The sequence below is a fragment of the Mugil cephalus genome, chromosome 2, assembly GCF_022458985.1.
Source record: "Mugil cephalus isolate CIBA_MC_2020 chromosome 2, CIBA_Mcephalus_1.1, whole genome shotgun sequence".
NCBI lineage: Eukaryota > Metazoa > Chordata > Actinopteri > Mugiliformes > Mugilidae > Mugil > Mugil cephalus.
The window spans coordinates 28,625,073-28,651,829 of record NC_061771.1 but is presented as its reverse complement, the minus strand read 5'-3'; the positions used below and the strand labels follow the sequence as shown (position 1 = coordinate 28,651,829).

Genomic DNA, 26,757 nt, shown 5'->3' with positions numbered 1-26,757 from the left:
AAATCTAGAAACATCTTGGATATTTTCGAGTCTTCACAGTTTATTTTTTGTTTGTTCTTTTAAAGTTGTCCACAGTTGACTGAAATGTGTTTCTGTCTCTTAATCAGACCGTGGCAGAGTGGTTGGTGGTTTGCCTGATGTGGTCACCATCATGGAGCAGAAGGTGAGGATGCATTTAAAACTGCGTGTGCTGATTTATTTATTTTCTCTCTCTCTCTCTTACTGTTTTGCATCTTTCCGTGAGCCACGCGCTGAGAAGGCACGTAAAGGGTCAGAGCTGCCCCGGCTGCATTCCTGTGGAACGACTGGTGCAGCAAAACATAAAAAGAAGACGAGGAAGAAGTAGAAGGGCTGTTAGTTGCCCTTACTTTGATAAACAAGACAGCTGACGAGGGTAGAAAGTGTCCCGGAGGAGAGTGAAGATATGTCGAGATGATCGAGACTTTGCGTTAATAACATCTGTCCTGAGAAATCTGATCAATGCAAACAAACACCGACATCATTTAGTGTGTGTTTTGGAACAAGCTGTAAAGTCGTATACACAGAGAGGTGCAATAATAACGTGCATCAATATTAATGTTGTACAGCTAAGTCAACTAACTGGTGCATGTGTTTTTATTTTTAAATGAATGAGGTAAAATTTAATTTAAGTTCATATATGGCACATGTGCAAAGACAAGACACGTTCAAAGAACAAAAAAAAATATGTAGTAAATAGACAGTATGTACAGAACAACTGTGCTATAAAACCGTCCATACGGGATGTAAACAGAAGACAGCGGCGTAAATAACTGTACATAGTAGAAAAGACTTGTTAAGCTGCATATTGATCATTGTGTGTTTTCACGCCACCAGAGGAATGAGGTCGAATGAGTCACGACACCACCTCCACCTAGTAAATGTACCTCTGTGTAGTTTAAACTCCTGCATTAGTTCACACCTGAGCTTTTCATCACCTGCGATCAGATTCCCCAGGATGGATGTTGATAACGCGCAAATTGCACTTAATGTGTTTTCTCAGCTTATCTCGGTGGTGTTTAACCTCCTTTTATTTGGCCTGGATTTTTAAATTTCTCTAAGGTATTTGGGATCTGTAGGATGTATAAAAACTAAGCATCCACTTCGAACAGGAAGTAGTAGTTTATATATGTGTGTCCTCATATGTGGACACTGGGATTATTTCATTATTTTTATTATAACAAAGTCACCAATGTGTGATAATATATGAAACTGTTGACATGACTGAGCAAAGACAGAACAATGGAGTCCCAATGTCCTCAAACGAGGACTTGCTAAGCTCGTTGCTATTGATAAAATTTCTTAAAATTCCACATCCACTTTTGCCCGTGATTGTCCGTAGGATAATGTCCGCTGTCAAGATTCTACACCTACTAGTGTGTTGACCCTTCGCTACCACTAGATGGCACTAGATGGAGTGTCCACTAATGAGGACACCGGGTTTAAATGAAGCAGAATAAGCTGCAATAAAACCTAGAACTTAATGTCCCCACTAGAGCTGGGCGTATCGGTCTAAATATCGATAGTATCGATACCAATGCCAGCATCGGTATCGGATTGATACTAGTGTGATGACATCGATAATTTTGTCACAGTTTCTCTTCCATACGTCCAGTAAATCACTCGTCACAGAGTTCATACGAGTGCTTGGAGCTTCTCTCCAAGTCTGTGCGCGTCAGGAGCTTCTCCATCCACACCTGTAGCAAAAGGTGGAGTTCGATACTCGAATCCAAGCATCACAGCAGCATCGCACAACTGGAACTGATGCCGTTACTGAAATGCGTCGGTACTCAGAAGAGAAGACAACTACACGGGACGCAGACTCACATCTGTGGTGGAAAACTAATGAGCCAACATTTCCCTCTCTGAGCGATTTTTATATTTATTTTACTCATTTTGCTCAACTGATTACTGTTATTTGTATTTTTGTAACGTTATCTCTTATTTTGCACTTTTTATGTGTAGTAAAAGGGGAATTAATATTTATTATTTATACTGTTTAGTTGTTTTATATTGTAATTGGTTGCCTAAATAATTTTCCTGTATTTTACCATAATCATAATCAACTAACTAAAGTATCAGCGATACTAGCCGTGTATTTACTTGGCATCAGAGTAATGTCCCCATATGAGGACATGAGGTCTCAGGAGGTCACAAAATGCAGATTGTTTTTGGTTTAATGTGGCAAACCCACAACCTGGGACACATTAACGCATTATCTGAATACGTGTTGACTTGAGCTGAATCTCTCTCCAGTCCCTGAGTCTGACCTGCACCGTGTGGGGCGAGCCGACCCCCGAGGTCACCTGGTTTAAGAACGAGCAGGAAGTGGCCTCCACCGAGCACACCAAGGTCACGTTCGACGGCGGCAAGTTCGCCAGCCTCGTCATCAACAAGGTCACGCCCGAAGACTCCGGCAAGTACAGCATCAACGTGCGGAACAAGTACGGCGGCGAGTTCGTGGAGATCACCGTCAGCGTCTACAAGCACGGGGAGCCCATCCCCGAGCCTAAAATCGGGCACCCCAAGATGGCCACTCCCGCAGCCACGCCCACAGCCACGCCCGTGCCGCCCAAGTCCCCAGCTCCGTCCTCCAAAGCCCCGACCCCCGCCCCTTCCAAGACCCCGACCCCCGTCCCCTCCAAGTCCCAGACCCCGGCGCCTTCCATGAAGAGCGCAGCCTCCACCCCGGCTTCCACCCCCGTGCCCAAGTCCCCCACCCCGACTCCCAAGTCTCCAACCCCGCAACGCGGCGTCAAGTCTCCAACCCCGCCCAGATTCATGAAGTCCCCCACCCCACCGAGGAAGTAAACGCCAATATCCGAAGGGGCTCGAAGATCGCGACGCCGATTCATAGCATGAGTGTGAAACCGTGAGCTGTTCCTTTAGAGTTAGATGTCGTTAACGTCCTATCGTCTGAACCGCTGCGTAACAACGCGTCAGCTACTCATTCAGATGGTGAAGAAAGAAAGGCTGTGGTAGATTTATGTTCGAAATGTATGTAAAAGCTGCACCTTCCACTATGTGATGTTAGTGGAACGCCAAAGAAGAGGTAGGGTTCATTACAGCGAGGATCTTATTTAGATGGTTTTCACCACAGTTTCCATGAAAGGAACCAAACACCCACATAAACTTTAATAAGCCATAGTTCAAACCTTCTGCACCAAAAATGGAAATTCAGGCATTTCAGGTTTGCTAATCTTGACTTTCACCTACAGCTTAAGTGGATTTACCTGGTTGTCCGACGCCAGCGTTAAAGTATACACCGATCAGCCACAACATTATGACCACCGACAGGAGAAGTGAAAAACATTTAAACCATCTTGTGACAATTCAGTGTTCTGCTGGGAAATTTTCGGACCTCACGTTTACGTGGATGTTGCTTAGACATGTAGCACCCGCCTAGACCCCGCCCCCTCCCCTCCAAGGCCCCCGATACCAACATTGTGTTACCGGCCACCGCAGGACGCCCTCAGAAGGTCCACTCTCTGATGAGTCCCATCTGTTTTGAAGGCACAATGAGGACCTAGACCAACACTCAGAAGGTGGTCGTAATGTTATGCCTGACCGGTGTGTGTAGTGCAATGTTATTAAAAGCAACAGGAAACCATCTCTAAAAGTAGTAAAAGAAGTAAGTAACCCAAGTAGTGAAAAACAAACAAAAACAAACTGAACGATCCTTCAAACTGGATGATCTGGGAGTTGTCTGGAGTTTATGTCGTCAGTCACTGGGTGGGATCTCTACTTCTTGTTATTTTTTTTTTTTCTCCCGGGCGGCTTTTATCAGTTGCAAGTCCTAATAATGTCACCGCGTCTCTGCCAGAGAGGTCCCTCTGTGTGTAACATGTTGTTTTTTTCCCCACCCCAGTGCTTTGTGATGGCAATAAACTTTACATAACAACCTCCTCTGCTTTGGCCTCTTTGTGAGTAATCTCTCCTGCCTCACCCTCCTCACCCCAGGAGGTAACACCAACCCCTGTAGCTGAATGAATGTGGAGTGTAAGAGAGTTTAAAAAAAGGAAAGAAAAAAAGAGTGTGTGTGCAGCGCGTGTGGCGTATCCAGACAGACGCACAGGCAGCCAAACCTGCTCCTCAGAGCCAGGTGAGCCGAGCGGTGGGCGGGGCCTGTTACAGTGGCTGTCAGTGGTGTGAACGGGGCAGGTACAACAGGCTGTTCGTTTACACAGACTTCAGATCCACACCTTCAGAGCTGCTGGTTCGTGTTAGTATTAGTTTCGCACACCGAGGCCGGCACAAGGGTTTAACTCTGTATTTGCTGAGCTGCTTGTTCTTTAAAGGTTCCAGGACCGTCAGGACTGGGATTACACGGGGGAAAAAAGAATCAATTTCTTTTTCCACCCCCCAATTATGAAGTAAGTCTGTTTTAAGTCTGTCTTTCACTGAATATTTTCTTTAAGTAACTAAAGAAGTCACCACAGGTCTCACTGTTTACCAGCTTGTGGTGAATCTACTTTTTTTTTTTACCTTTGCATGAGAAAAGAGCCTTCTCTCTTTTCTCCCGGTGAGATTCCCAGTATCGGTTGCTTCATTACAGGAAAGGTCGGTTTAACTAATGGTATTTGCAAGTCCTGGAAAAGTTTTTTTGTAGACTGCAGCAGTTTTACTTTACCGGGGGGGTCAAACCGATTGTAGTTCAGGGGCCACATTCAATTTGATCTCAAGTGGGCCAGACCAGTAAGACAGCAACTATAGATTTCTTTCTATTTGGTTTAGTGCAAAGAATAACATGTAAATTAGAAGAATGTTTACATTTACTAAACTATCCTTCAAAAAAAAAGATATTTTTCATTTAAAAAATGCCCTGTTTTCTATGTAATTTTGCCACTTTGCAAATTCATGTTGCGGTCCGTATGTTTGACACCTGTGACTTAAACCACAGTTTAGATACTTAGATGTTGAGTTCATGCATCTATGTTCTGCTGCACGAAAGTTTTATGTTAATACGTTCATGCACTTGGTAAATAATTCACCGGTCGTCTTATTACATGTCACACGGAAGCTAAGGGAGAAGTCTCACAGAGGCTTGGAGGGGATTCGTCCTCCATGGAGTCCAAACTGTCCTGCCTGTCTTCACTGAAAGAAGAAGACAATGCGCCGTACATCCAGCCACACTACAGGGAGTCCTACCGCCTGGCCATTTACGCCCTGCTCTGCGGGGGCAAAGAGGCCTACGAGGAGTTCCTCCAAGCCGAGAAGATCAGCCACTTCCTGTCGGAGGACGAGATCTTCTTCATCCTGGAAAATGCAGAGCAGCCGCTCGTGGACGACAGCCCCGAGGGGAGACGGGTCACGGACGACCTCGGCCCCTCCACCTACTTCCCCACCGAGTCCGACGAGGTGGTGCCGGAGCTGGACCTGGGCTGGACCGACGTCGGGCTGGAGACCACGGACACCAGCATCAGCCTCCTGTTCCACCCGCCCAGGCAGAACACGCCGACCATCAAGGAGGTGGTTCGCAAGCAGATCCAGGAGGCGTGGCAGGTACACTTTTAAAAAAAATAAGTAAATGCTCTGAAGGGATGAAGCCAAGAGAGACAGTCCGTAGAGGAGAGAAATATGTCGGCATTCCTGTCGTTGGTGTGCAGATAGTTCACCCTGCACTATGACAAGACAACAGACATTTATCAGTAACGCACAATGAAAGGCGTTGCTTTACGTAGGAGATTGCACAGAAACAAACACACACACAGTAGAATGTGATGCTTGGCTTGACCTTACCAGTCGTAACGTAAGAACTGCAGATGAGAGTTATGGCTCTTTGAAGGGAGCTGGATCTTTGTGGAATCAGCCTGGGGGTTCACATTTTCTAACCTATAAATTAGCTCTGCGATAGGGTAAAGAAACTTAGACATCCTGCCAGTACATATTCTCTTGGACAGGTTATCTGAGTCTTATTGATATCTAAGATATAGATTCTAAATAGACAGATGCTTGGCCACGCCCCCACATGGCGAATGTATCAGTAAATACAGAGAGACCTGGAAAAATGTGGATTATCAGATCAAATTACGAACAATGGGACTCGACAATGATCCATACGAACTAGTGTGGATTTGTAAAAGTGGATTAACCTCAGTTTCAGTTAGTTTCAGGTCATTTCAGTCACGATAAACGTAACTAAATAAAAGATGCTAACGCTAAGAGCTTTACTGAGAAGTAACGTTAGCCATACAACACTGTAGCATCAGACTGGACGATAAAGGGATGAAGAGGATTGACCACAAATATTCTGTTTACTGTTTTATTGTTACTTATTTTTAATTAAATTTGTACTTAAACTACGCCAAAACAACAACATCCACAAACTTAAACTTACTAAATGTGAACCACAACACCAGGTTTCTGTGTCTGGATTCCAGTTGTTTCTTCGTAATGCAGTGATCCATTTAGTTCTCTTTCAAATCTGTTGGTTCAGCCAATCGCACAACAGCTCCTCACCTTTTTTTCTTTCATTTTGCATCTTAGATGCTATTAAAGCCTATGATTCAAACTAATGCTTCTAATCTCCATATTCAACCATCACTTTTTTTACACTCAGTGGCCGTAACCATGGAGACTTTGCTTGCTGTGATGTCACATACACACCCTCCACACCATCTCCGTCAACGATTCAGTTCCCATGGGCCGTTTTAAAGAGCCGGTCAATAGATGCGATTCGTTCGTGAACGTCACAACTCGAGTAAAAACACAAAAGTCAAAAAAACAAAATGCATGGAGTGCTACCTGGGTGTAGAAAAGGGTGACACTCTGGTGCTCTTCAGCTCAGGGACCAAACTTCTCATTAGACTAGCCATGCACTAATAAAGATTTTTCTATCATCATGCTCTTAAGTGCCTCAGATCTCCTCCTATAAGAACAAAAAAACACTTTTAATCATCTAGTGCTGCACTGACTGTACTAGGCGGTTTATATCAACTGTGACTTTACTACATTACTACACCTCTTTAATCAATTGTCTTCTTTGCTTCTTCACAAAAAAGTAATAAAAAACAAAAAAACAAACTGTATTTAAAGAAATATGGCAAATAATTTTTGCCGTAAACCTCAGAGATAGGATGCAGACGTGATGTTACCTCTGGAGTCCAGAGTTTATCTTTGTATTTCATCTTAAACACAGGTTACATTGTTGCCTTGTTTGGTTTCATTCTTTTCAGCACAACCTCACGTGTCTTTAAACAAACATGTTTTCGTTTTGACAAATTGCATTAACACATTGGACGTAAAACCACAGTAAAACCACACAATCCGAGTAGGAAAATGTTAGATTTCCCATGTTTAATGAACCATTCTTATAACTTAGAATGCAAATCCAACTTGTAAATTTCAAAAGCTTATGAACAAATTTAGCAAACAACAAAGCTATTTATAACTGTTTCCATTAATATGCAGGAAATGCATGACGCATTCTTTGTACAACTATTTACAACCATTTATAAAACTATCAGGTGTAAGAATAAATAATAATATCTAAAAGTCCCTTGTTTTATTATTATTATTTGTTGTATTTCGACCATTTGAAGCTAACTAGTGATCTCCGCTTGCTAGCATCTTGCTTTTCCGTTTCTCCCGTGCCCCAGACGTGCAGCAATAAGTCTAGTTTCACTTGGTCTATCAACACAATTAAAAACTGATGTATAGTTTGAAGTTAGCACTGTCTACAAATGTTGAAACGGACATTCAGCGACACGGCGTCATGCTGGCACGACGTCTTAAATTGGTCACGTGATTCGGACGCACTGATTCTAGGGGGTTAAAGAAGGCTACAATGTTGAATTAATTGTGTTAATTATATTAAATTCATATTTTAAGACTGAATTGTTTGTCATTCGTTGTAACTCGAGGTCTCAGGAGACAAACTAAAAGTATCAGTGGATCTTTTTCTAGCTGCCCTCCCCCCATTCCATCCTCCTTTTAGAGCAATCCTCCCAATCCTAAGGGTTAGAGAAGGTCCATCCTTCATGGGACGGCGCTGCAGAGCAGGTTGCGCCTGGGCTCTGATAAATGTAGGTTAAGTGGTGAAATTCAGAAATGCATCATACTGTGTGTTGGGTTGTTTTAATGGATAATAGTAGAAAAATAAACGTGTAAAGAGCTGCTGCTAAATGTGCATTAGAGGATGCTTGAGATAATTAAAAAAAAAGCAGAAAACTTTATCAAACAATAGTTTTATGAAGGAGATGTTTCCTGTAACGACGACATGCACCCAGCAGCTAATAGCGTTTAGACTTTTGCAGCTGAAGGAATCTTGACAGCGTGTAAAGAGCTGCAGCTAAATGTGCATTAGGGAAACCGTATATATGGAGGCTTGCGATAAAAATAAATGAAACAAAGGCAGAAAACTTCATCAAACAATAGTTTTGTGAAGGAAATGTTTCCTGTAACGACGACACGCACCCAGCAGCTAATAATGTTTAGAGTTTTGCAGCAGGAGAAACTTAGCACCCGAGGCAAATTATTCCTCATTATTTCTTTTAGGAGAGCTCATCGTTACAAGTCGTGCTACAGCACGCGGGCATACGATGTACCCTCCGACATGACTTTGTTCGGCCACGTTTGCACTTTTGCTGCTCAGCTGCACAGAAACAAAAGTCATGTTCTTGCCGATGTGAAATTAACTCTCCCTGGCAAAGTTTAACCTGTCTCCCTTTAAACGGGCGGCATGTCTCAGCGTGATGTGCTTCGCTGTTGACGTCCGCGTGTTGCGACAAAACCACCTGAGCTGATTCATAATTTGCAGGAGGGTGTGCGCGTGTTTTCGGTTTGAGTGCGAGCGTGTGTTTCTTTGTCTGTGACTGCGCCAGAACTGGACTTTCACTCCGCACACACATCCTCCGCCTGATAATGATTTGATGGATGTGCTCACGGTGGGACCTCCTCAGTGCAGCGATGTGTTTGTAGTAGATGTGACCGGAGCAGGTAAAACTAGTTCCTGGCAGGAAACAAACAAACAGACAAAAAAAAAATCAGACACGTTCAGATTTCATCAGACCTGAGAATCACTCACATAAAATAACATATTAATGAGTCACCTCCTGGAGGGTCTATATCTACCTCCTCCTCCTTCACCTTTTTCTCCTCCTCCTTTTCTACCCTTATTATTCCTCTTCTTCTCCTTTTTCTTCCCCTCCTCCTCCTTCTCTCCCTCCTTCTTCTTCTTCTTCCTTCTCTCATTTGATCTTCCTTGTCCTCCTCCTTTTTCACCTTCCTCTTTCTTCTTCCTCACCCCTTCTTTTTCTTCTGTCTCTCTGATTTTCAGTCCTCTTTCTCCTCCTTTGTCTCTTCATCCTTTTCCATCTACTTCTTCTTTTCCTCCTCCTCCTTCATCTTCCTCTTATCCTTCTCCCCCTCCTTTTTTTCTTTCTCTTACTTTCTCATTTTATATTTCTTGTTCTCCTCCCTCTTCCTTCTCCTCCTTCTTCCTAATTAATTTTTTTTAAAATCTCCCTCCTCTTTCACCTTGTTCTTCTCCTCCTCCTTCCTTCTCATCCCCTCCTTTTTATTCCTTCTTTCTGATTTTCAATCCTCTTCCTCCTCCTTTTGGTCTTCTCCTACCTCTACTACTCGTCCTCCTCCTTCTTCTACCCCTCTCTTCCTTTTTGTTTTCTTCCTCCTTCCTTTCCTTATTCCTATGAACCAATTCATTTACACTCAGAATCTGTGTCCTACATGTGGACATTACACTTCCTACTGTTTCCTCCCCTGACGTCTTTGTCAGAAAAGTAAATGTCGTTGTTGCCCTGAACTGACGGCAGCTGTTTGATTTCGTCTGCAGGTCATCGCCATAGCAATGGATGTGTTCACCGACATCGACATCTTCAAGGAGATCATCAGCGCGACGCTGAGGGGGGTGGTGGTCTACATCCTCCTGGACGACTCCAACTTCGGGAGCTTCCTCACCATGTCGCACAGGGTGGGCGTCAACATCCAGGACCTCAAGGTGAGAAACACTGCACCGTAAAATAAAGACTTAAAGGGACCGAAGTGAAAAAGTTGACTGTAGATGACGACACCGATCAGGCGTAACATTATGACCACCTCCCTGAGGTCTCCCTTGTGCCTCCAGAACTGTTGTGACTCATCAGACTCATCACAGACATGGACCTTCTGAGGGTGTCCTGTGGTGTCTGGGAACACAATGTTGTTACTGTGGGGGTCTTTGAGGGGAGGGGCCTCTGGGGATCATCCCACAGATACTTGATGAGTTTATGATCTGGTGAATTTAGAGGCCAGGTCAACACCTTGTGCTGTTCGTCATGTTTTTTGTTTTTAGTTGTTCCTAAAGCGTTTTTGTGTGTGTGTGTGTGTGTGTGTGTGTGTGTGTGTCAGGCTGGATCCTACTGCGGGTGGTGTCGTTGATATGGGGTGGGGGTGTCTGGTCTAGTCTAGGTTGGTGCTACATGTCTAAGTAACATCCACACGAATGAATACCAGATCCAAAAAAGTTTCCCAGCAGAACATTGAATTGTGACAAGATGCTCAGTGTTATTCACTTCTCCAGTCAGTGGTCATAATGTTGTGGCTGAACTTTGCTGAATTCATTGCAGCAGAGCACATTTATATAAAATGTTTGTAATATTATAATATTTTGAGTTGTTCCTAAAGCCTTTTTGTGTGTGTGTGTGTCAAGCTGGTGGAGTTTTAATGTGGTGGCTGATTCCTCCCGATTTGACAAACAATTATTTAGTCGTTGTGATGATGAGCTGTTTTTGTATGGTCAACTAAACTTTAAACTCTTTTATTAAGCTCAAACGCTTCGCTATATATACACCCATCAGCCACAACATTATGACACCAGGAGACGTAAATAACATTTTAAACATCTTGTGACAATTCACAAGGTTCTGCTGGTAAAATTTTGGACCTGGACATTAATTCATGTGGATGTTACTTAGACATGCGCCACCCACCAAGACAAGACCAGATCAGACACCCCCACCCCATACTTTAGGAACAACTACAAAAACATGATAAACAGCACAAGGTGTTGACCTGGCCTCCAAATTCACCAGATCCTAAACTGATCAAGTATCTGTGGGACGATCCACAGAGGACCCTCCCCTCAAAGACCCCCACTAACAACAGTCAGTACGTTTACATGCAGAGCTTAATTGAGCTATGCTCAAAATTCAACTTTCTGACTACAGTCCTTGTCCCAGTTTACATGCAGCGCAAGAAAATCAAATAACTGTTCTCCTCCTCCACACTAGGTGGCGATACGTGTCTTTTAAGCGGGATAATACCACGTTAATACAGCCCGATTTCCGGTTGACCTATTACGTGATATAATAAACAAGAGTCATTCATGCTGCAGACCGGGATTTCAAACAACAACCAGACGGATAATAGTACATTTTTTAATCTCTTACGTAATGTTCGCGCTACTTCTGGTGCAGGTAAGATCTGCGCTATCCCTCAGAGGGTTCTTCTAGCGGCTCCATTTCTCTTCTTCTTCTTCTGCGATCGGCTTTCTTGGATGTTTTTGTTCTGGGGTCACACACCAGCGCAGTGGTGGTGGAGCATGCGCACACGCATCATTCAATGAAAACTCCGATTCCATTCGCATTATCTGGGTGTCTCAATCGGATAATGACAACTCCAAGTTTAATCGCAATAACATGTTTACATGTACTTAAGTTCTCCTGTTATAGTCCGATTAAGGCAATAATTCAGTTTTTTCACATGCATGTAAACGCACTGATTGTATTGCCAGACATCACAGGACACCCTCAGAAGGCCCATGTCCATTCTCTGATGAGTCATGACTGTTTTGGAGGCGGTCATAATGTTATGCCTGATCAGTGTATGTACTGTAATGTTATTAAAAGCAACAGGAAATCATCTATCAGTGTGGTTTGGTGAACACCAGTCAGCAGTTCTAGCTCTAACACTGCGTGTCTACACCATCATGGCTCCCACCCATTACTTTCCACTCCACACCTTCAATGTCAAACTACTTTGTGTTTCTGAGCCGCGGAAAATCTCCCTATTCACTTACACAGCAGACATGTTAACATTTTAGGACCGTGTTTATCTTGTCAAGATACATTTTGTCTGATGATTTTGTGTCTGCGTAAAGGTGCTGTATAGAGTTCACTGCCTCCACGTACACTTCACATTGATATCGAGATATATTAAAGGGCTTCGTGTCGGGATGTCCTCCGGTTTTCGATGTTTAGCCTGCGGCATGACCTTTCATCTGTTAGAATGGATTTAATCTGGAATTTGCTCTACGCCCTCTTGGACACGCTGTCATTTACCTCCAATTCCCCCACCGCCATTCTACCTATCATTAACATACAAGAGACACCTCCAGCAGCCGATCTGTTAGCGCGGCTGGATTTTCCTGTTTAACAGCACCGGGGTGATGTTTCAACAATTCAAACAACGAGTCACCAGAGCCAACACAGTGACACCTTTGTTATCTCCGTGCAAAGTGCTGCGCCGGTAGCCACATTAAAATATAACACCCTTGGAAAAAATGAACACTTGCAGGTACGATCACGTCGCCAGCGTGTGTGGGCTCCTTTAGCTAATTTGTTAATTTTTCTGAATGGCTTTGTTTCGCTCAGTCAAACGTTGGGGTCAGAGTTATCTGTGTGACCCTAGGGTTACAGTTAAGGTTATCTGTGTGACCCTAGGGTTAGAGTTTAGGGTTAGTCTGTATAACGTTTTCATCATCAGGAGTTAAAATGACGAAAATACAGAAGTTTAGAAGAAAAAGTGACAAATGAAAAGAGTCAACTTGATGTAGACATTTTTACAGTGTGATGTTGAAGCAAGTTTAACTCAACTTTTAGAGTTTGTTGAAGATTTTTTTATCCCACTAGCTTCTCCAGTTCTAAAGGACTGCAGGAGGAACTGAGGTTTAAATGGGAACATCTGTTGGTGTTAACCATCAGAAACTCACTCGTCTAGAGTCTATTAACAACCAGATACTCACCTGTAGTTTGGAGCAATCTGTTTTAATCCTGTCTAATTTCCTCAATGAATGGTCCTCTAACAGCAAATCGTCATCCACAGATTACAGTCTTAACCTTTTAAGACCTGAGCATCCACCTGGGCATAGAAATAGATTCCGATATTTGAGTTATCGTAACTCTCCAATGGACAAAATTCAAAGTGTGGCTGAACAAAGCTGCCACACCAAGTTAGTTATATCCTTCAGATATCATGAAGGCCTTCCAGACAAAAGCACAACTTCCCAGTGTTCAGCCACACCATGAATATTCTCAGTGCGGCAAACCATTCAATCGCCAGCAATCCGTTCAGGCTTCAAAGGGTTTATCCTGTCTTATTCCTGCATTGAACAATCCTCTAACAGCCCATCATCGTCCTTAGACTACAGTCTAAGTGTGAACAGGGGTGAAACTTAAGCTCTACGCCGTAAAGTGTCATGCGCCTCCCCAGAAATGTACCTACAGGCCACTGGCAACAAAGACCACAGCTACTCTCATTGGTCTAAAATGCATTTCCTTGTTCACGTGTCTCGGCGACTCGTCCGGTTGAGAAAGTTCTCTCTTTTTCAGTCAACCTAAAATCTACTCCTTCTCTACATTGGGTGCTGCAGAACTGAAAATTAATGATGATCCACACTTATTATTTTTTTTGCTCAGTTCCATTCGTCGTTGCATGAAGCACTGAGTGAACTCTAGCATTTTAGGTGTAAATACGTTTGGCCTTGTAGCCCTAGCTTTAACCTAGCTTTAATTTGGCTCTTAATGGGTTGGCGCCCCGTTCAGATGGGCAACTCCCTGCCTGTCTTTCAGAACTGAAGAAGCTACTTAGATGGGTGGTTAAACATCTGCATGACACTGCACTTTTTCTTTAACTCGGGCGTGTTTGTGCTCATTATCCCCCATGCAGTGTGAATCATTTTCCACAAAGATCCACCCTACATGGGGGATCATATCTCTAAAGAATACAGTTCCACTTATCCTCGGCCGTGGGTGGAGTCGATTTAAGCTGCGTATTGATGTTCTGGTGGTGATGATCTGTCTGGTGGGGCTTTAGAAATAACTCATCCAGTGTTTGTTTTTGGGCTTCATTTCTTAGATACCTTCACCATAGTCATTTCTTGGCATTTTCACTTGGCTGTGACGCCATGTTTCTCAAAGTGCTGTTAGTGTCTTGTGGGTCCTATGGGTTGTGGGGAGGAGCCTCTGTGGATCATCCCACAGATACTTGATCAGTTTGGCATCTAGTGAATTTGGAGGCCAGGTCAACACAGGGGTACCTGATCTAGGTGGGTGCTACATGTCTAAGTAACATCCACACATATGAATACCAGGTCCAGAAATATCTCAGCACAAATTTTATATGTTTAAATGAATAGTCAACCACACAACAAGTGATAACAAGAATACACCTCTCTACAATTTGAAGGCCACATTATGTAAATTTGTGAAACTCACACTTAAATAAGTCATGCAGAACACATCAGGGCATCGTAAAAGTATTTGTATCCCTCAGAATTTTCTACATTTCTGCATAAAAATGATGGATTTTCGTAACAGTCCTGACAGTAGATAGAGAACCAAGTCCAACAAATGAAACAGAAATCTTGTGCTTTGTGTTTCTTTTTCAAGAGAATGAATCATACATAACAGTGAGGCATTATCATGTGGACAGTGTTACCAAAGTTACCGGACTAGTCAAACCAAACCCTTCCGAAGAAAAGTAGTTATGATACTATGACCGAATTATACCCCTGTAAGTATGTAATGAAGCTGAAGCGTGCACACCTGAGTGATTTTCAAGCAGGTAATGTCACATTCCAGCTCGTGATGCAATGTTTTTCTGTTGAAAATGTGACCAAAAAATGTGGAAGCAAAAACAACAGGAGCTTGGCACTGGCATTGACAGTGACAGTTTTTTTTGTAAGCTTTATGTTTCTCTGAGCATTTCTTATTTATTCTAAACGTCTTACAGTTAAAGGCATACATTGTTGTCCACAGTCAACCTTTTGCTGGTGTAGCCAGACTCAATTCGTATCAGAACATATTTCATTATGGGACATGTTTCAACCAATACAGAGAAAGAAACACCTCTGCACACAACTGGGTAGTCCCCTAACCAATCAAAGCAACTGAGACATTAATAGATGAAGTTTTAATCACAGGTAATATGTTTTGATACGACAGTGGACTCTAAAGAGCATGTTGTTCCATCACTCTTTTGCATTTTGAAGAAAAATAGTGGTTGCTGTTAGTCTTTTGTCCATCACCACGTAAAGCCCAACCCGAAATGATGTCATTGGCTCTGCAGATCTTTGCCAGTAAAAATATTGCTGGCAGGGAAGTTGGTCTGGTTTATGACAATACAGACTATGAATGCAGATTGTTGTTGCAAATTCTGCTATTTGCTTTTATGCGAAATAAAATGTACAGATTATTTATTTTTTGTTGTTAACTTGAGTTCATGTCTTTTTAATTTCTCTACCAGAATCTCCGTGTTCGGACGGTTCAGGGGCAACAGTATCACTGCCGGTCCGGGATGAAGTTTCATGGAGGTTTAGAGCAGAAGTTCATTCTGTTGGACGGCCGGACGGTTCTGTACGGGACATACAGGTGAGTTAAATAATATGTATAAAGATGGAGGGTGGAAAATAAAGCCAAAGCACGTAGTTCTCCCCCTGGTGGCTGCAGTATAGGTCATAAGCTCCACCCCCTCTCTGTTAGTGGATGGGAAATTAAAGGAAGGATCAAGGATTTTATGTAGTTAATATAACACTGATGCAAGTGTCCATTTTTCAGAGAACTTTTGTTTTAGTTATTTGACTCTATATAAACAGGATGTGACATCATGGTCAATACAAATTGCCATTCCAACTGGCCGTGAAGTGGTCCCATAGGACCATGATAGTTGGAAAAAATTAATGAACATATAAATAAGCGAAGTGTATAATCCAACATTTCCTTGTAACTGGTGAAGGTAGAGCAGTGGGTGCGAGTGAAGAAGTGTGGACGGGGCATCAATATTGTGGCTCCCCCCTCAGAACGATCAAACTCTAGGTCCAAAGTTGCAAGATGGTGCTGCCTGCGTCCCCAGAAAAATAGCATCAATTTGGTCAATGTGAGGAAGTGGGGAAGTGTTATTGTGTCATATTTATATACAGTCTAGGCTTGATCTGCAGGGCTTCATCTATTGTACTGTTTCATCTCTGATGACTGAATCTTCGTTTTCTTCTTCAGCTACTCATGGTCGTTTGAGAAGATCAACGTGAGCATGGTCTTGGTTGTCACAGGGCAGCTGGTTTGCTCTTATGACGAGGAGTTCAGGAGACTCTACGCTCGCTCCACAGTTCCTGCGATCCTGTCCAGGGGAATGCAGTCTCTCCCATACCTGGCAGACCCTGTGCACCTGCAGAGTCCGAACTCCAGCCAACTTTCTCTAAATCAGCTCCACATGAGATCCAGAGCGATGCAAGGCATGAGAAGTGCACAGGATGATAGATACAACAATGGCATGATGACCAGGGGCCTGAGCATGCAAGAGAGGCTCCATCAGTCTCACTATCAAGAAATGGGGAACCTGGTGAGGGGACACAGTTACGGGGATGAACTGCAGAAGTTAAACTCCATGACCCGACAGAGGATGGGTCCCCGGGACGGTGCTGGACTCCCTGTTCCCCAAGAGATGAGAGGACCTAATATGAGGGGCGGAGGGGATTTTGTGCGGAACAACAGGTCATCTCAGCAGCACCACAAGCACCAGACTCGCTACGGTAATGACCAGAATCTGATACCGTTCAGCTCTGAAACATCCCTGCACAGGTGGAAGATTGACTCGTACCTCAATGACAGAGATATGCATCCAGACGCCTCCTGTGATGCGATATCTCCACATAGCAGCCACACGGGCTTGAATGAGCACCAGTCCAATCTGATCCACTACAGGTCGAGGGACATTAAGCAAAGAATGGAAGAAATGAGGCAAAAGAGGCTCAGTCTGCAGGAATATTCCAATCTAAGGCAAAGCCAAGAGTCCTTGAGGTCCTTGTATCAGCCTCTAGAGAGAGCTAAATTTAAGTCTTCCTTGAGAGGTCTAGACATAAGACAGAGCGTGGCAGAATTAGAGACACATACACAAGATATCCTCAACCTGGAAAACCGTGAGCCCACAAAAGCCAGTGATAAAAGAGAGCCAGTTCTCACTGATGCTCAGCGCTCTGCTTCTCACTATGACATCAAAACGACGTCAGATCGAAAAACAATGCAGGCGTACGACTGGCACGAGCCTATTTCCAGAACGACATCCGCTGCTGATTTAGATGTGAAACTGAACGACGCATCGCTGAAACTCGCTCATTTGCCATCAAGCAGTCATAATATCCAGCACCCAAGGGCGATGGAGTCTTTGATGGACATCCCCGAAGAAAAAGACAGTTCGAACCCCCAAGTTAACAGTTTGGCTGCTGCAGCTCTCAAAGACAGAACTGAAGAGATTTACAAAGACCGGAAAACTGTACCGAAGGAGGACTCGAGGGTACCTGCAGAAGATCAAGCTGGTGGAACCCATGCTTCTGCATATAAGAAAGCCAACAGCACGGGCTCAACTACTCCAAGAGGAAGAAAGAAATCCGTTTCTGACAGAGCTGAAACTAATCCGAAGGTTTCAAATGCATCTACAGGATCTCAGCATGCAGTGGAAACTCCTGACACAGATGGAGGGCAAACAGAGCATGAGGAAGCAGCACTTCAGAGGAGGAATTCATTGACAAAGAAAGGACATTCACCTCTGCTGTCGGATGAAAAGAAAGCTAAAAAAGATAAGTCACTCCAAAGGAGGCCCTCTTTGAGGTCGTCGAACAACTCAGGATCAAACCAACCGCTCAGGACGTACCATCCGCAGGCAGCTGCTGCTGAGCAAACAACACAGAAAAGCCAATCACAAAGCATCTCCAAGTCACAGAACTCCCTCAGTGGACCATCAGAGTCGCAAAAATCCTCCTTCCCGAGATTGTCCCCTCAGCGATCAAGCAAAAGAAAGACGAACCTCCCAGCAGACCAGGACCGAGGCTCGACGAATGCTCTGGATGGCGAAGGAGCGACCATCTATCAGGCCACCAGAGAAAAGGCCTACAGTCGATACGAGTATCTGCTGAGCACTGAAAAGATACGCATGGACAAGTCAATGAGGACGGCGGGCATGTTTTCCCCCGACAAAGACAGAAGCTCCCCGCTGAACAGGCAGGGATCTGGCTACCCGGGTTATCAGGCGCAAAGTCCCGACAACAAACTGGGGAAATTCATGCAGCGAATGGGAAATCTGATCACCAAAAACAAGTAGGGCTGCAGCTAGAGTGTTAGGTAACTTTATTAATCCCCTCCGAGGAGTTGTAAGATGATACATCTTCAGCAGAAATGAAGGCAACGTTGGTACGTAATCCTTTTTCGTGCATTGATTTACTTTGGCTCACGCACACAGGCTGTATGTTTACACTACTGTAATATGAAGCAGCTTCCTTATGATGGCTTAAGATATTTATCACTTATGCCAAAACATAAGATAATCAGGTATGTGCTACTTAACCTCCTGAGACCTGAGCTTTAATTTGGTATGCATTTTTAATTCCTCTGAGGTATTTGGGACCTAAGTAGTATAAAAAGCATCATCTTTGAACAGGAAGTAGTAGTTTTTGTAAAAAGCAGAAATGAAAAACACCAGCTAATTAGCCTAGACACCAGCAGTAGGTAATAGAGATGGTGGGAATGCAACTACACTCAGACCAGGACGAGATACAATTAGCCTAGCCACGGAACCGAAACACTCGAGAGCACCAAACAATTAGCCTAACTGCCAGTAGTTGGTGCTTTCGAGTTAAATTTGCACTTCATATCAAACTACAAACGTTAATAAGCATAAATAAATAAGTTTTAACCTTTGCTACCACTAGATGGCAGACTAAAGCATCCACTAATGAGGACAACAGTTTAAATGAAGCAGAATAATCTGCAATAAAACCTAAAACTTAACGTCCCCATATGAGGACGCAGGACCTCAGGAGGTTAATCTCTGTGTATACATTAGACTGAGCTGGAACCAACCAGGTTATTGTTAAAATATTACTGAGTCAAGATTAAAGTGAGTATGGCAGTAGCACTGAAAAACATCTCATCATGTGAGTTGACTTGTAGAAATAATTGTTAAATATTGGTTTTTGGTTTTGGCTTTTTTGGACGTTTAGTTCAAGGATGATTGTCCATTTATTCTCCTGTTAATGAAACGCACCAATGATTTAATGTTACAATGTATTTCCCACAGTTTTGGGTAACATTTTCCCTGACCCTAACCCTAATCAATGGAAAACAATGGAAACATTCAAAAATATTAAAACAAGAAATGGCAAAGTACAAGTAGGAAGTCAGGTAATGGCGTTTTTTTTTTTTTTTCTTATGGAAGCATATCACCAGCCTTATCCTTTAACTTAGTCTTGTTTTCATAATGTGTATAGTTTTACCTAACAAGAATGATGTTGTACATTTTGCCCTGTTGTGCTGTGATGAGTTTGATCGTTATGGTGCACCCTTCCTCGGGGAAGATGTTTGAAAGGTATGGCTGTAATACAGCAAAATCCAGACATTTAACACGATGGCACGATGGACGGTACAGTGACTAAAGGGAAATGCAGCCCTGAAACCTAGATTTCTTTGGGACCAACGGGGAATCACAAGAACGTTACCACTAACTGCACATAGTTTGTATTACGCCTCTCTCTGTGTTTGGGCATGCAGGAACACCTCGAGGGGACTGAAGGATGAACTATTACACTTTGGTAAAGGACACAGCAACCCCCCAGCTTTAGTGCTTCAGGCCATAACTCAAGAATTGTGTCTGTGGAGATTAATTCAGATCATGGTATATTCCCCCTAAAAAACTTAAACAAGGACTTTGGACTTTCTTGAAGATGTGTCATTACAGACTTGGAGCAACAAAACAACTCATCCACAAACTCATGGCTACACACAGGAGAGTCAGTCCGAGATTCATCCGTCCAACTACACTTGAAAGACAAGGAAGACTCTTTTGAGAACAACAAGTTTTAGCCAGAAAAGAAGTTTGAAAGTAAAGTCATCAAGGTGGACTGAGATATAATCTGCTATCAATCTTAAACACAGTCTGTCCTCAAGAAGTTTCACCACCTTTTGTACCTTGAGATTGGAGTCACTGGATGATAATGGATCCCTGGATAACAAACACAATAAAGGGTCTCCCGCTACTCTGGTACACGCTGGATGGTGTCCCAGATTTTCTTTTGTTGCTTTAACAGAGAACCATTTGGGAGGTCATCCATGGAAACATTTAGAAAAGGGCAGACACTTGGCAGATGTCTAATCAAGGACCAACTTCAACAAATCAGATCAAGTCATATTGTGTACAGTGTAAAGAGGAAAACACAGCGATCTGCAGCCTGAGCGGAAAGCAAGCAGGCACTTGGTGTATCTGTAATCTTTGTAAGAAAAATAAAAAGGCCTTTGTTACACCTAAAACATGTCCATAGCTGCCAGTAGTTTTTCTCTCAGGATTGTGGCTGCTCAGCACTCCTGTGGCATCTAAGCCTGGCGAGATGGGTCGTCCTGTGATTCTGTGATCTCACGCGTCTGCCTCATAAGGTAACCATGTGATGAAACTCTCTATCAGCCTTTTGTACTCCTCTGTGTAAACAGCCTCTAAGTGAAGACAGTGTGTTTCTCTCTGGAAGTTATTCACAGGAATCTCCATTTCACCCCAAATTACATTTAATAACGTTAAATTCCTTCGCCTTCGCTGCAGATGTGGATGTAAACTTCAACTTGAGTGGTTCTAGGTGGATCCAGTGGATAGATACACAGTAGTTAGCACAATGCAGATCCAGAATTGTGACCCACTATTTGTGAGATAATCGGCTTTCCTGACATAGGCACAAAAACAGTTTAGGAACAACCTAAAAAATCAAGAAGACCAGCACAAGGACCAATAGGAACCAGCATTGGGGGTGGATATACCTTTATTTAAATGCCTTGGATAAATATCTACAATCTGTATATAATACTGCGTTTGTATAAAATAAAATAAAAACTCTTATGTTGAAGAAACTGTTTCTCATGCTTTTATTTGAGCAGCAAAAGCAAGTGTGTTTCATACAGCGTGACATGAGGCTATCTAGATGAAATACTCCAGGCATTTATTCCTTTCATCATCCAGTTCCTGGGTCTCAATCTCAAACTTTTTCAAGGCAATGAAATACTGAACGAATGGCTCTCCGAGGGCACTGCGAATCACGTGATCTTCCCCCAAACTCTCCAGAGCGTCGTCTAGCTTCACGGGAATGGCGAACTCCTTCTGCTGATTGGGGGATTTGTCCGGACTGCTCTCAACGTTCAGGCTTCGCCTAATACCGTCCAGACCTGCGGCCACCGTAGCGGCCAGTACGATGTAAGGGTTGGCCATGGCCGAGCCCAGCTTGTTGTCGATGTGCGTCTCCCTCCCGCCGTGAGACTTGATGTTGAAGGAGCTGCTGTTGTCGTTGCAGCCGCAGGTGGCGTACAGCGTCCGCTTTGGGTCTTTGACCGTCTTGGCAATGTGGCTGCGGCAGCCCAGGCCGGGAGACATCAGGCAGCTCAGGGCGGCGGAGTGGGTGAGGAGGCCGGCCAGCCATTTCCTGCCAATCTCAGACATCTCGCCTGGCCTTTCTCCGCTGTGGAAGAGGCTCCGTCGCCCATTGGCGTCCCACAGGCTGTGAGAGAGCACCCCGGCATTGTAAAGGCCGTCGTCGGTGAAAAAGCTGGCGATGTAGCTGTGTTTACGAGCCATTTCCTTGATGCCAGTGCGGAAGGTGAAGGCGCTATCGGCGGCCGAGATGCCAAACTCTGGCCGCAGGTTGATCTCCATCTGGCCGGGGCCGCTTGCGGAGGCGATGCTGTCTATGTCGGCGCCCATGCAGTACATGCTATCCACCAGCTGCTGGAAGAACGGCAGGTCGTGGTTGCTGAGCAGGGTGGTGGCGGGGAACAGGAGGGTCTTGGGTCCGATCCGGTCTGGCGCTCCGAGCACGCAGCATTCGTAGGTGAAGGACGAGTGCAGGGAGAAGCCCAGGCTTTGGAGTTGGCCGAGCATCTGCTTGGCAATGAGGCGAGGCGAGGTGCGAAGTGGGTTTCCCGCCACGGTGCATGGGTCGCAGATGACCCGCGCTGTCTGCTCAGCCCAGGGTAGGACCTTGAAGGTTGATAGGTCAGGGATCAGAAGGACATCGCTGCTGAAGTTAGCGGTGTTAGCATGGTCCACTTCATTGCTCTTAGGGCTCAGAGTCAGCTCCAAGTAGCTTCTCGGCATCGGTACCCCATAGACCGCTTTCTCCTGTGAATTCACAATTAGGCAAAGGTTTTCACTTTCTTTTTGGAACCACTTTGCAACTCACTGATTACAGTTCTGACCTTATCTCTTAACTCATATTTCTACATCTAGATAAACAGAGAGAGTGGTGGAGATGAAGAGACTGTTAGAGTTTATTACATGGAAGAAGCGGACAGGCACTGTCTTGGACCTTGACACCCCGTGGAGGTCGGTGGCCTCGAACCGGACAAAGTTGATGTTTTCTCGAGCGATCTGCTGCTTGATCTGCTCCATGGCTGCTGTAAACCTCTGGTTCCCAGAGATCTCTAAGGTCTCGTGTTCGCTATCTGAGGAAAATAATTTGAAACAACCTTTGATTACAAGTAGTCTCAGAATAAAAGCCACTTTAGTCAAGTCAGTGTTGTAACTTATTGTAGATATAGTAATAACAGTTCAGTATCGGCAATATCAACCAGTACCAAGGTATCACGAAATGGCAATGCAATTTATTACAGTTTAACGGTTGTAATTTTGATAAAATATATAAAAACAGACAATGTTATTAATTGTATTATTAATAAAGTGGAGTTTTGTTGACTTCATGTCCCAGGATCCTTTGCTGTATTGTTTTTTTTTCTGTAGAAGGAGCTGATAAGTTTGGTTGAGCATTCTTTTTTTGGTAAATTAACATAATTTCTATATTTATTTCACTGTTGAGAGGCAAACGGGTTTAAAGTGACTGTTTTTTTTTTTTAGTTTGTTGTTGTAATATATAATAATTGATAATTGAATTAATATATTGATATATTTTTTGGCGATAGATTTAGCCAATTCAGTTAAAACTCAGGATTCTGTCCAGTAATAAAAGGAAATAAATATCTATCTATTTTAGTTCAGGTGTCCACATACAGTCCATCAAACATAATAGCACAGTGACCTATAAATAAAGACAACGCCAATGTGTTCCCTTTATTTTAGTTCCAAAATGTACATTAGACAATATTTACATTTAATGAAATGTATAACAAAACATTTTGTGAACAAGAAAAATAAAGTAATTTCTGTGCATTGCTGCCCCCTGCTGTCTAAAATAAGTTAAAATAATCCTTTAATTTATCCCACAGTGGGGAATGAAACTCTGTGTCTCTGTGTTGTGTTGTGTTATGTTCGCAACTCTTACTAGAAGAGTGGAACTCTGTATAAATTAGGAATAATATTTATTAATTGCAGTTAATGTCTTCCATGTAATTTTCGCATTTTCGCAAATTTATCCCACGACCCAGACTGGACAATTTAATGGGCCAATTTTGGCCTGCGGACCCTATGTTTGACGTCCTTGCTCTTAGAGTAAGACTGAATTAAGACATAATTAACTTCCACCGGAAAACCTTTTTCAAAAATTACAATAAGTTGTTGTTCCAGATTGTTCTAAATATAGAATTCATGACTCAGGATTTTCTTTGGTTAGTTTACTACTAATCATCCCATCAAACAGTTACTGAAGTCAAACAAATATTATACAAATTCTTTGAAATGTTGACAAGAAAATAAATACAATAACTTCCCGTTTTTCATATTCAGGGTATGAGTCCTGAACATGAGTCAGTAGCTGAGAGCTTCCTGTAATTTATAACAAATGTCCAAATTTATCTATTAAAGTGATAATATTCCTCAATCCCTGGCAAGAATAAAGTCTCACCTACCTGTATGAGACGCCCCAGTCTCTCCCCAGGAGCCGCCGCTGGCATATGGTTGTGTCCTGACCCCAGGCTGCCTATTTGTGTTTGCGTCAGGCTTGAATGAGCTGGATGAATCCACGGTGGAAGACAGCTGAATAGGTGCGCTCTCTCTGGACCGGGCCCCCCTTCTGGAAGCATCAGAGGGAGGTTTGAAGGTGCTGAAGGCCCCGGGAGGGTTTCCGTCGCCCTGCCGTCCGGTGCTGCTGCCATGCAGATACGTGTAGGGACGTCCCGGCTTTCCGTCATCTCTGCCCCGGACGTTCAGCAGAGGACTGTCCCTCAGGATGCTCTTCAGCTCCTCCATGGTCTGCCTGGGGACCCTCATCTCGTCGCGGGTTGGGGATGAGGCCTCACCCGGCCACCCTGACTCGTCCACGCCGGGATCGTCGGCCCTCTCCGGGGTCCTCGGAGGCAGGGGGCCGATGGAGATGACGGCGGGTGCATTTGGAGGAGTGGGGATGTCGGTGGGAGAGTGGACGATGCATGGCCCTCCTCTTCTGCCGCTCCAGTCCACCGGATTCACACATTTCCCACTTACTCTCACTCCCTTCTTGTTGTTGCTGGCGAGGCTCATCCCTGTGCCATCTATTTGGTCTTTGCTTCTACTCGGGGCCTCCTGGAAAACACACAATGGGTCTGTCACAAGAATGGTAAGAGATGGTCAATGTAAAGAACACATGGAATGATAGTGAACAAAAAAACAAAAAAACAAAAAAAAAAACAGCGATGTAGTAAATAAAGCCATATGTGGAGTTGTTACCTTGAAATCTTCAGAGTCATTCATGTCTTTGTTTGTACTCATGAACTGTGATTTGGAATTTGATAGCCCCCATGTGAAGACAGAGCCTCACTCGCACATTAATTTTTATAGACAATTGGTAACAATGGATTAGAAAATTCTTTCTTCGCCTCCCCCCCGCCCCTCCGCTAACACCCGCGGGAGTCCGGCTGGAATCTGGCACCGGCCGGCCGCTGGTTCGACACTGAGCCGCTGCAGCTTTGAGCTCATTGGCTCGTCGGCCGCCGGCCAGGACAATTCAGAGCTGACGCCTTTGTGTTCCAGTGCAAACTGAAACTGCGGAGGTCAGCAGCCGAGCTCGGGGCTTCCAGAAAAAGATATCGGAGCAAAAGTATTTATTCCAGAGAGATGGAAACTGTGTGGAGAGCGGACAATGGCTGCTGAGGGTGGTGGTCTCACTACAGATGTTGGTGTTGACAACAGCAGCTCATCAGGTCCTACAGTCAACACGGAAACTAAACTAAACCTTAAAGGATTGTTCTAATGTTCAGTTTTAACCTCATGATCATTTAGGAGGATGCAGGTGTTCTGGACTGAATGACCTCTCGGTTACACATGTACCTAATAAACCGGCCAGTGAGTGTGAATGGTTGACAAAATCCATTATAGTGCCGGTTGGTTCTGGAGCTTCACTGATTTTCAACTCTGTCCATAAGCTGCTGGAAAATTATTTTTACTTGGCATATCAATCTTTCTGGAATGTTTCTAGAAACTAGGACCATATTTTCCTCAACGTTTATGTAATCGTTTATGCACAGCTAGGAACTGAGGACTTTATTGTTTTTATATCATAAACATATGCAGCATTTCCTCTGCAGCATTCTTCTACTCATTCACTCAGTTGTAAGTCAGGTTCATCAGACTGGTTCACAAACGCATCTTCACTAGACAAAATGCCCCTTGTGGTTTATTTCCATACATACTGTATTGCTCTAGAATTTTTATTTACTTGTTTGTTTGTTTGTTTTTGCTGAGATTTCAATCCCACTGCTTGTGTGACAGTATAATAGAGACGTTGCCATATGTGGAATATTTTACCACTGGTAAATTTTCCAGCATATTTTATGTGATTTAGTGATTTATTCCAAACATGCAAATGATATGTGGCCTACATATGAGCAAATAAACAGAAATGATAAAAAAAAAAGTCAATGTTAACACAATCTTAAAAAATCAAATCAAAAAAGCAGTGGTATTTATATAGACATATATAGACTATAGATAGATAGATATATTCTTATACACGTACATACCGGTGCCACATACATATATACACATTCAAACATACAAGTAAACTTAAATACACACATATATGTTTTATATATAAATAATATGCAAATAACTGATAATTAGCTAAAGAGAAAAAAAATAAATATATGTAAACAGTGAATACGAGGTGACAATCAATAACCCTCCTCCCTTTAAACATATTTTAGATCAATCTTTTTCATGATCACAGTGTGAAATACGAGTGTGAAAAAATAAACAAATAAATAACTGAAGGTGCTAGACTTGAAGAAAAGATCAAAACTGAACAAAAGAACAACATGTCGTGGTCATTTTCATGAAGGGTTCTGGCTCCGTGTCTGCAGAGCGCCGTCCTGTGCAGAGTCTCCATGTGTCCCCGTCTCCTGCTTCGTCCCACAGGACAAACACATGCGGTGATTCTCAGCTGGGTGTAGGTGCACATGTGAGCATGAATGGTTGTTTTCCTGTTACCCCGGCCGGGATAGGAGACAGGGATACTAATATACTTATAAATAAGTTACGATTGGATTATTTTAACACACCAGTCCTTCGGGGAAAAGGAAAATGTGTAAATTAGATTCATGGAAATTAGATTAGAGACTATTTGGAGCCTCTTCTGGA

General features: G+C 43.5%; 3 protein-coding genes across 5 annotated transcripts in view; 2 read left to right on the top strand and 1 right to left on the bottom strand.

Annotated features, from left to right (window-relative positions):
* Positions 1–3,923, top strand: part of myom2a (myomesin 2a) — a 35,445-nt gene extending 31,522 nt beyond the window's left edge. Inside the window, exons 38-39 of the mRNA XM_047577471.1 lie at positions 108–163; positions 2,275–3,923. Of these exons, the coding sequence (XP_047433427.1) occupies positions 108–163; positions 2,275–2,829 (611 nt within the window). The 3' untranslated portion in view covers positions 2,830–3,923. The remainder of the gene's footprint in view (positions 1–107; positions 164–2,274) is intronic.
* A 130-nt stretch (positions 3,924–4,053) lies between these two features.
* On the top strand, positions 4,054–20,528 carry LOC125003688 (protein FAM83B-like). Its single transcript, XM_047577772.1, has 5 exons — positions 4,054–4,391; positions 5,039–5,520; positions 9,812–9,976; positions 15,481–15,605; positions 16,230–20,528. The coding sequence occupies exons 2-5, from the start codon at positions 5,083–5,085 to the stop codon at positions 18,325–18,327; spliced, it is 2,826 nt and encodes a 941-aa protein (XP_047433728.1). The 5' UTR covers positions 4,054–4,391; positions 5,039–5,082; the 3' UTR covers positions 18,328–20,528.
* Positions 20,529–21,007: 479 nt separating this feature from the next.
* Positions 21,008–25,078, bottom strand: lgsn (lengsin, lens protein with glutamine synthetase domain). Of its 3 annotated transcripts, XM_047577782.1 has the most exons (5): positions 24,850–25,078; positions 24,463–24,705; positions 24,054–24,420; positions 22,531–22,697; positions 21,008–22,374 (listed from the first exon to the last, which is right to left on the bottom strand). In XM_047577782.1, the coding sequence occupies exons 1-5, from the start codon at positions 24,889–24,891 to the stop codon at positions 21,181–21,183; spliced, it is 2,013 nt and encodes a 670-aa protein (XP_047433738.1). In that variant the 5' UTR covers positions 24,892–25,078; the 3' UTR covers positions 21,008–21,180. The 3 variants fall into 3 exon arrangements, with proteins under 3 accessions (XP_047433738.1, XP_047433739.1, XP_047433737.1); XM_047577783.1 differs by having other exon boundaries at positions 24,054–24,725; XM_047577781.1 differs by having other exon boundaries at positions 24,054–24,705.
* Positions 25,079–26,757: the final 1,679 nt, after the last annotated feature.